This window comes from Sinocyclocheilus grahami, unplaced genomic scaffold, assembly GCF_001515645.1.
Source record: "Sinocyclocheilus grahami isolate Dianchi unplaced genomic scaffold, SAMN03320097.WGS_v1.1 scaffold828.1, whole genome shotgun sequence".
Taxonomy (NCBI): Eukaryota; Metazoa; Chordata; class Actinopteri; order Cypriniformes; family Cyprinidae; genus Sinocyclocheilus; species Sinocyclocheilus grahami.
The window spans coordinates 739,572-750,627 of NW_015506007.1; the positions used below are offsets into that span (position 1 = coordinate 739,572).

The following is an 11,056-nucleotide window of genomic DNA, read 5'->3' on the forward strand; positions in this document are numbered from 1 at the left end:
ATCAATTAATAGTGTAAGATGCACCTACTGTAGGTTGATCCGGTGTTTGAGTTTGATGGCCGCCCCCCTAATATAATGGCTGTGGAAACACTGTAATGACTTGAATACACCTCTGCTGTAGTAAGTATTTTATTTTTAAACCGTTTTTTTTGTAAGTTTTTATTTTATATAAAAAAAGACTTTATTTAATATAGCGTCTAATATAAAAAAATAATATTTTTTGGGGGGATATTGTACTGATATTGTAGTAAGATTATATCTTTATTTGGTCGTTTGGCATAATCTAGGGCTTAATTTTGAGGGTTTACAATGACTTACAAAGATACATAACGGCTACAAGTGTATGCACTACTTGCTTTATGCAAGCACTATATAGGATAAATCACTATACAGGATTTACCCTATTATAATTTATTGACATGAATTGATAGGTGAAACAACAAACAGTCTATAAACAAAGCATCAGGCTGTATTTGAGTTCACATGAACAACGGTTAACGTAAAGTTATTTTTGTCAGGCTACAGAAGAATACCATAATTCCTCCGTTCAATAGGCCTAAGACATTGAGAGTCACGCAGACCTATAACAACCCAGCCACAACACATAATTGCGAATAACATGCCTTAACACAGAATCGACCGCAGAGTCCAACGTTTATATTTTTTCTACGAATCTTTGAGTTTTGAGACCTGTGACAAGGTCAATAAATCAAGTTCAGTGGAGATTGTAAAATGACGTACAACCTCAGAAAATCATGAATTAAGAAAAAAAAATGAAACACATATTTTAAATAATTAATTAACACGCATAACCATATATTTAAGGTGAATGTTTATACTTAATCATGGTTACACCATTTTTTTAGAGTCTTAAATATAAACTTTTCTAATTGTATGATTAAAAAAAAACATTTCTAAATTTCTAAGAACATTAAACTTTATTTTTCTTTTTTCTTTATCGTGGACACTTATTAGATTGAGCAGTGTTAGCAGGTATTAGCTGAGATTCTCCTGAACCCTGTAGAAGTGAGAACAGCCTAAGAGTTCCGCCTAAAGCACTGTGAGGGAGTGTTGGCCCAATTCTTTAATGTCAAGGCCATGTGATTCTAGTTCCTCGATGCCACGGTATTGCCGTGGGGCACACATCCAAACACAAATACCCAAAACCTCCAATCAAAGAGAGAGGGTGGCGAAGCAAACCCATTCCCCTCTGCCAATCAGCATTGTGCTGAACACTTGTTTACATTTTTTTTCCTGAGTCCCAGTAGAGTGTGATTATTTATCCATATGTCCTGCTAAATTGATGTGGGACCTTTAGTTTATGTCGTCCAGGGTCTGTTATGGCAGACCTCCACTGAAAAAACTCATCTAACTTTCTCATGTGCAGCAGGAAATCTGACCTGAGTGTTGGGTTCTAAGTGTGCCTCATTGGCACTAAAATATCCATTTACAAGTAGAATTACATGCATTTGTCTATTTACTTTGAAGCCTCTCAGGTGCTTTGAGTTCTGTGGCAGTGATTTAGTAAAAAAAAAAAATACATTGAGTTTTGGAATCAAGACCAAGATCGGGTGTTGCAGGTCTTCTGAGATCGAAGTGATTGTTTGTTTAGTCATTTAGCAGATGTTTTAATCCAAAGACAATTCAGCTGAGAAACAATTTATCATACAAAAAGCAACAGTATTCTTAGTACCAATAAATTGTTGTTTTAGATTGTTAATGGTTGGTCCTTGTACTGGTCCGTATCACAAAAATGAACCAACTATAGACTACTTGCCTCAGACATGAGACATATCTATAGAAAGCTTGAAATGTCTACTTTTAAACAAACTACTTTAAATCAAAAATGACCACTCATGTAATCCATATGTAAATCCATCTCTGAAGATGAGTCAGAGTCATTAGCTTCATCTTTGCAGCTAGCAGTGACTCAGAAAACACTCTTTTATTAATAGCTAAAATATCTCCTTGCTATTTTTTTCCAATACATTCAGTCATTACCTTTGCAACTAGTTTTATGTGTGCACTTGAACGCAGAACAGGCTATATCTTAAAGGCCCCCCATGTATATATTTAAGTAATTAGATTAGTACAAACGTGATTTAGTTGACTAACGGCTTAAATTAATGACTATTCGTCTACAAGAAAAATCTTTAGTCGGGGGCAGCCCTACAAACAAATATGATAGACTGCCATAGAGCTCTGGAAAACACCCAAAGCCATCTAATATAATAGCAGCAAGTTTTTAACGGATAAGCAAATGTCCTCTTTTTTGCTTTCTTAAATGTGACCCATAATCAGAGCACTAATACTTACCCAGTACTTAAGACAGATTAAACTAAAACTCAAGGCATTTGGAGCTTGAAGAGGCCTGTCTGGTTTCCAAGAAAACAACCTGACTGATTGGATTTGGTCCAGAGGTCATGTTGGGTCTGGACAAGTTCTTTTAAACCCAAGTGTCCATTACCCTCCGTTTAGGTCAGGCTGATCTCTGGCCTGTTACCCTTTTGCACTACTGCTTGAGTTTCAACCCTGATCAAGTATCTCAGTCTAATTTAGTGGATTAGATCATTGTTTTCCCATTAGCATTTCTACAAAATGACTGGATTTTTGCCTATAGACATTAATCTGAGAACTGCAGGTCCTTTATGCTTAACATATTGTTTTTATTTATTTATCAGTGTAATTCAGAAGGTTCAATTTATTTTTCATAAGTGTTCATAAATCTTGGCATCAATCTTGGGTATGTGGGTGGCATAGTAATTAAAATACGCTGGTATTGTAGAGCATTGGCATATGCTCTACAGAAGTGTAATTCTAAATCTTTTTGTCAATCTCTTTCAGTCCTGAGGCGGCAGATAGCTCTTCCTTTGATGTCCAATTAGGGGACATAATTTTGACCGCTACTGACGGCCTCTTTGACAACATGCCTGACTACATGATCCTGCAAGAACTCAAGAAACTCAAGGTACAGACAGTACTTGCATTAAATGTGAGGGTGCTTGGGCGACAGTCAATTGATGTTTTTTGGCTTATACCAATATTATAGAGATTAGTGTGGCTGATGTATCACATATGTGTGGATATAACGCAATGTTATGATCGCAAATAAGATGCAATTGGACCTGAGGGGACCAGTGTCCACAATTACACCGTCCTGCATCATATTTGCTGAATGAAATCAGCATTCAGCAATAATACTTGTTTCTTACTAATTTAGGGATGCTGATTCCAAAAATAGTGCCTGTTTTGCTCAAGCACGTCACATTTTCTCACAATGGTTTTTGACAACCATTTGTACAGTGAAGAAGTCTTGTATTATCCCTTAATCACCAAAAAACTGCCACGAAGACTTGATTATCTTTCTTCCTCAGAGCTAGGTTACATCTCTGTTCAATTCTCAGCCAATTTTCGCATATATAAATACTTGTGAAGACATTATTTTATGCCTTGTACTGTTTTTCATTTTTTTCCACTCCTTTGCAGATTCTAAGTTAAATGATGCATTTGGAGTACTTTTTGTCATTAAAACAAGCTTTTGGTAACTCAACATTATCAAATTTGGGTTAGGGTTATTTTCAAGATGCAGGGCGGTATTATCGGTTGATACCGATAAACTTAGAGTCAAAATGGCTGATGTATCAGTCTAAAGCCCGATTCGGACGGTAATTGTTTCTCATATGGACATCTGTAAAAATAAATTTACATATCACATCAGTGATAAAACTCATGGATTCGGATGCGATCTATTCACAGAGGTGGAGTGAGTTCTGTGATCCTACGAACCCGGGAACGTGCTGCTCACGTGACCAGTCACATAATTGTCTGCTGTAAATAAAATGAATTTTATTTACAAATTTATTCTTATTAATGTGTAAAATGCATTTAAAAATACTTATACAATACATACTATGTAAAATGTATTCTTATTATTCCAAGCATATTTTATAATATATAATCTTATTTATTATTTGATTATTTAAATCTCCTGTTTAAAAATAGGAAAATAGACGTGCTATAGTTGTATATAATTATACGCGATATAGTTATGTATATATCCGTTTATAATACACATTTTAAAATTGTATTGCATACCTGCTGCTGCCATAATAAAGACCCATTTCGAATGTTTGCGTGCTTTTCTTCTCTTTCTGCTCCCAGTCGCTGTGAGCAGTTATGAAGCATTGTTCTTTTAAATACTTTCCAGCATTTCAGAAATAAATATGTATGCAAACTACATCGAAGTACTATAGTTAACGTATCTTACGGTGTTCGGGAGTGCTCAAAAAAGGTTTAAGCTGAATTTTGAATCGATTTCTTCTCGTAAACTTAGAGATGTGGATTCGGACGACAGTTAAATTACCACACGACCTTGGTGTTTGTCAAAAAACAGTAGGTAATTTGGCCGGGGATTTTTACGGGGGTGGTGAGAGAAAAACACCAACATCCTGGATTCGGACGGCAATTAAATCACTGACTACCCCCTGTAAATGGTGAAAATCACTTACTTCCCCCTGAGAAACAATTACCATCCGAATAGGGCTTAACACTATACTTGGTTATTAGTAGGATTTCCACCTTTTTCAGGTTATCTTCCTATACCGATAATCTCAAAATTGCCATATAATGGCCAATTAATTTCCCTGGCCAATATATCGGTATAATATCGGTGGGGTACTTTCCACGTTTTTCATTTTATTTATCTCTCTTTTTATTTATTTTGCCTCAGAACACCAACTATGATAGTATCCAGCAGACTGCCCGCAGCATTGCTGAACAGGCCCACGAGTTGGCCTACGACCCCAACTACATGTCCCCTTTCGCCCAGTTTGCCTGTGACAACGGGTTGAATGTAAGAGGTGAGTCTTCAAAAAGAGGTTCTTGACTTCCATTACCTTTCTCATTCTAAAACCTCTTTGAATATCCATAATCAGTGGTACTGACCTTGTAATTGGTCTATTTTCATTTCAGGGGGGAAGCCTGACGACATCACAGTGCTTCTGTCCATTGTGGCAGAATACACAGACTGAGCGCGCTCAGTGGAGCTCACTCTTCTCTTACACCGGTGTCTTCCACCCCTCTCCTATTGCACTGCTCCCCATCTCACTTCTCCCAGCACCACTTTCCATTCTTCCATTTCTCGAGTAGATCTCCAGTCAACGCAGGAAGGAGGATAACATGAACTCGCTGGTGTGGGCGGTAATTCAATCGGTACAAACAGTCCACAATTGATGACCTCATTTGTGTTTAAAAGGATCTTGGGACTCTTCAACCCGTGTTGTGAATTTGAGTCATTTCTATTTTTCCAAGGGACAAGGAGAGCCATGCATTACCCACAAAAAGTGGTTTCTAATGGGAGAAGCTGTCATATTCACTCGTGTGGTTTGTGCAAATGAAAAGCTGTTGTTAAGTGGTTGGTTGTCTATGTCTTGAGAGAGAAGTTAAGCATCTCTGAAGCCTCTATGTGCTGGAGTGCCTCTGTGTTTTTGTGTGTACGTGTATAACGTGTCCCGTTTGGTTAAGCTGTAATGGAAAGGTAGGTAAAAGTTCGGAAAGGGGCTTAGCTAGATTTAAACCTGTTGCGAAATGCAAGTGCTTTAGGATGTGCTGGCTAGTTCTGTTCAGCCAGAATATCTACCTCTAGTTAGACAACCTTCATCTACACCATCACATTGTGAGGTCTTGGATGATGGATTGCAAGTTGAAAGGCAGGAAGGAGATGGGTTAAATGTACAGCTTGTATTTGGTTATAAAAGATAGAAACTGAACTGCACAGACATCGTAGACCTTAGTCAGTGTAGTGCCATATTTAAGTTTTGACAGGAATGAAACTGAGGCTGTGAGGGTTAGAAGTACAGTGCGTTCAGTGGATTGTACTGTTTAACATTAAACCGATTGTTCAGCTGACAAAACGTCTTTCTGAAAAATGTTACGTAGACAATAACTTTTGAAAGTTGTGATTTGGTGAAAATTACATGATCTAGGACCTTTATACAGTTTGTAAAGACTGTATATCCAAGACAAGTATATCCCTGGCATCCTTATTTTCAATATGGCGTCAAACCTGACTAAGGTCTGTACCAGAGAATGTCACAATCCACTGATAGACCGCTACACTCGCTCACGGGGATGGTGGATGTTGACTGTGAATGCGTGTTGGATGTATATTTACATGACTTCACCTCTCGACCCTTGAGTTTGAAAGTCTACACGCACAAATGGCTAGCATCTGGCAATGCTTTTTATGAGTTGAAAGGTCAGGTATATAAATAAATGTTTTATTTTTATAAATATTTAGCTTTTAGTGGACAAGATTCAACAGAATGCAGAAGTCAGGGAACGCTGGTCTTTACGGATCGACTGTAAGGCCTTTCGGCGTTTTCGGTGCTCCCTAGCGAGGCTTGGGTTATTTTTTGTAATTGATTGAAGGGTATCTAACGCTTTTTTGGTTTGTTTTTCCTGTGTCGCTCTATATTGGTTCTAGAGAAATTTTTCACACTCATGTGCTGCTTTAATTTAGTAAATTATAAATGTGTGCGTGACTACATAATTTATAGGAATGTTTTTACCTGTACAGTAAAAAATGGGTGCGCTGATGGCGATTTTATTTCACGAAAGCGACAATTCATGCAGACCATTGAGTGTGTTTGACTTGCAGTCTTTGGATAAAATGGAACACTGATTCTATGAGAAGCATTAACTATACATAATTGTTATATTTTTGTCCAGTTTATTGAGATTGGAAAAACATAAAGCAATACAGATTTTTAAAATGTCTTTGTTTCTCCAATGTCTGTGAAATATTGTGCATGCCCAGGATGGCAAACCTCAGTAAAGTATGTCAAAAATTATTGATATATGTATAGCCCATGAGTAAATATTCTATAAAGCTTTCATACTTCAAATCCTATATGAACATGAAACTCAATGTTTTATGAGGTTTGCTGTCCTGATATGTTCCATAAAGGCATGGCTATTCACCTACAGACAGAGAGGACTATAATCAAGTCCTCAGTTGTGCCTACAACACAATTCAACCAGAACTGTGGTCTGTTATTATGTGTGACGTCTTGTGTGTTGTGGTCATGTTAAAATCAACATCTCGATCCACATTGTGTAATCGGTAAAGAAAACCAAAGCAGGAAAGCCATAAGACCAGCATGACCAAGGTTTTCTCATCCAATGTCTCACTGTCATCTAAAAGACCGCAGTTGAATCTTTAAATGTTAAGAGTATCTGTCGGACTTACCATAGTGTCCCAAATCTGCTTTTCTTTCTAGATAAATGAAATGGAAATCAACTAAACAGCCAGTCATAAGTAATGGTTATTTAGTTGTGTACTTGTCAATTACCAAATGTGTGATCTAGGTCGAAAATGTTTTAGCTGTCTTTTTATTTTAGTCAAAGGTGATGTGTGTGTGATATCAGCGCCTCTAGAGGCAGCAAACAGAATTGCAATTTTTGTTTGTTTGTTTGTTTTTGTTTTTTGAACAACTCAACCAATGGCATCAGTTTAATGCGGAGCTAACAGTTTGCTTGAATAATGACTGGTTTGGTCAGACAATAAGAATTGGGATGATTTATTTTGGATCAGAAATGCCATAAAATAATGAAGTATTAGGATCACCCAAAAATGTAATTAAATTATAAATAATATAATTTAAAAAACTGATCTAAACAACACATGGTGGTTTGAAATCCAACTATAGTCATTTTTGCATTTGTTGGAATATGTCTCAATGTAACAAAAATACAAAAAAGAAGTGTAACGTCATAAATTGCATATTGATCAGTCTGTGTCCGAATATAGCCTGCTTATTTTTGATCACTTTTCCGCAAGAGGCAAATGTTCAAGTTGGTCTTCTCTTTATATTGACAGCTACTATTAATACTCTTAAAGGTGTCATCGGATGCAAAATTCACTTTTCAAGTTGTTTGAACATAAATGTGTGTTGGAAGTGTGTGTACACATCCATCTTATAATGATAAAAATTCACTCAGTTATTTTTTTTTTTAAATCCCTATTTTAAAATCCCCTTTCTCAAATCAGGCTGTTCTGAGATTCCTGTCAGAATGATGTAGTTCTGTACAGGCCCCTCCCACGATAGTTGATTGACAAGGCCGTCTTACCTTAGACCCGCCCTGAGTGAGCTGTGAGCTGTCCGCCATTGTGTCGACTCCGGTGCTAGGGAAGACCAGATGTCTCAGATTAAGCGATTGTAATATTTAATATATATTATAGATGTAATAATTAATATAGCAGTCATCATTTACTCCCGACATCTGAGCCGCTGAAGATGCAGAGGATTAACGTTACTTTTGCTTTGAAGTGAATGCGCCGATCCCTGATCTGCCTAAATGCATTTTAAGTTTGCACGAATCATTCGTGATCCACCCTCACCTACAGAAGAAGTGAGTATAAGGGTTGTTTATGAATCTTTGCAAAAATCGTCTTTCCTAATAATGTGCTAGTTAGCCAGTTTCTCGGCTGAAGTTTACAGTCTGCTCATAACCCCACGGAAGAGAAGGGCGGGGTCAGCAGAGCTCATTAGCATTTAAATCAACATGGACTAGAACAGCGTGCTGAAATCTGAGATGATTTTGACAGGTTTAAAAAAAGGTGTTTTTTACACTACCATTGAGACCATTGAATTTTAACCAAAGTATGTTATGGACTTTTAGTTAAGACCCTGAAGAATCTTATCAACTTGTGCAAAATGGGCATCCGATGACCCCTTTAAAGAAGGTATTTTTGTATTGCAACCTATGTAATATAACACTGGATATTGACTGTTTGAACAAACTGATCAGATTTTTTACTTGTTAAATTATAAAATCAGTCCCAGAGATAGAGTTTGAAAAGCAAGCCAGTTAGTGTGCAACTGAAGAAAACATTATTTTTGCAATTCTGTTTGGTGTCTCTGTCGGTGCGTAAATGTCACGTTTCGCCATTAGTGAGTGTCATTGCATGAGATGGATTTGTGATTAAATCTTTTGTGTCTGGATTTTTGCCACTTTGTTTGCCACACACAACACATTTTTCCGAATTCTCTTGTCATGGCTTGTCCAAAACGGTCAGATGTGCTTTTATCAATTCTAGTACAATTTTCCTACATCATCATTTCAAAACAGGAAAGTTGCCTCACTGAGTTGGGCTGATAGTGACTGAATGCCACTCAGATCTGTGTCTGTGTTTCACTGTGCGTGAACCAGGAGTGCATCCAAGCATACAAATCAACATGCCATTTGCGCCTTAAAATCTCATACTGTCCCATCCAGAGGCCTTTGTGTGGCAAAGCTTGTGTGTCTCGTCTGAGTGTCGCTTACAGTGTCCTCAATTCTGGTTGTATCATCCGTCCTTCTCTCATTTGATGGTTTCTATGGTGCTGTCTGCAGTCAAGATGAGTCTGTCAGTCTCTGAAGCAGACAATGTGCGAATGAGAACTACACTTTTTGTGTGTACAGTGTAACAATGCAAGAAAAGTTCCTGTAAATGTTTTCCAAGTTGTAAAATATTTAAATAAAAATATAGTATTTATACTAAAATATGACTCTGAAGATTTATTTAATATAGTGTTAAAACAAAGTGACACAATAACTCAATGTATTTATTTCATGTTAGTATTAATGATTTTATCCTTTTATTTATTTAAATTAAATATCAACAGAAAATCTCTTTCATGTCTTCCTGGGCTATTGTGTAACTTTTGGAGTAAATCCAGGACGACACAATAAAAACAGAAATGTAAAAATCACTGCATTGACTTTGTATTCTTTACATATTACTGATTGTTAAAGCTACAAAAACGGTTTAGTCAAGAGCTGAGTCATTCCCTCTTTTCTTTTATTGTTTAATAAATATTAATTACACGAGGCAGAAGATTTGTAATCGTCGGATTGTCCCCAATACTGCTGTCATTACCATCAGCAGTTCAGAGAACAAAAAAGGTTTTAAATATATGTTTGCGTGATGGAAATGAGGAGTGACAGTTCCTGTCTGCCATGCTGCTGGGTGGTTTGCAATTGTTGCTCCATGTAGCTTTTTCTTTCTGTTGTGATCTCTATCTTGGTATCACTCTGTTGTTTAAACCGCTAAAATATAACTTAATTATCACCATACTTCTGATATTATCTAACAAACTAATTTGACATTGTTTGCTTTTTAATCGGTCACTTTGTTAGGTGGCCTTAACTACTATGTGCTTACATCAAAAAATAAGTACAATGTACTTATTGCGTACATATTGTATTGCAAAACAAGAAAAACACAAAATTGAGGTTGGATACGGGTAAGGTTAGGGACAGGTTTGGTGGTATGGGTAGGTTTAAGGGTGGGTTAAGGTGTAAGGGATGGGTCAACAGTGTAATTATAAATGTAATTACAGAAATTAATTACATAGAGGTATTTTTTTAAATATAAGTACAATGTAAAAAATGTATGTACACAATAAGTGCATTGTACCAAATTATTAATTTAAATGTAAGTACATAGTAGTTAAGGCCACCTATAAAGTGGGACCTTTTAGTCTAAACCACTAGAGCAGTGCATTAGCATTCTGTTAGCTTATTCGCGTTTCCTACCATTTCTTTTTCTCTCTCTCGCTCCGCTTTTCACGAGTTCATCAAACAACGGTGGTAAGTCGGAATCATTCAACAATCGCGGTGAGTCATGACTTCTACTGTTATTGTCAGTTGCACTGCTTGCCATGTTTAGTGTAGCTTTCTCTGTCAGCGGCAAGGGATTCAAATGTGATAATCGTGAAATTGTGAACATAACTGTTAAAGGAAGGCTGAGGAATCCTGTGCCAGCTGGTCACTCGCACTAACGCCTATTCCCTTCACCTTTCCGTGTTTTGACTTAAAAAAAATAAAAAAGAAGGTCTAAGGTATTCTTTAACTTGGACCTTATTTTTGAAACACAAAATGTCAAGTACCAAAAGCAGCCCATATTAAGTCTATAAGTTGTCTTTAATTGAAAAATATGCTTTTTCATATACTTGCATATAACTGATGAAAGTGCCCTAGGCAATTCTATTGTACTGAACATGAAAATAGC

General features: G+C 36.7%; 1 protein-coding gene across 1 annotated transcript in view; it reads left to right on the top strand.

Annotated features, from left to right (window-relative positions):
• Positions 1-6,590, top strand: part of LOC107562547 (protein phosphatase PTC7 homolog) — a 12,257-nt gene extending 5,667 nt beyond the window's left edge. Inside the window, exons 3-5 of the mRNA XM_016247183.1 lie at positions 2,840-2,968; positions 4,730-4,859; positions 4,972-6,590. Of these exons, the coding sequence (XP_016102669.1) occupies positions 2,840-2,968; positions 4,730-4,859; positions 4,972-5,030 (318 nt within the window). The 3' untranslated portion in view covers positions 5,031-6,590. The remainder of the gene's footprint in view (positions 1-2,839; positions 2,969-4,729; positions 4,860-4,971) is intronic.
• Positions 6,591-11,056: the final 4,466 nt, after the last annotated feature.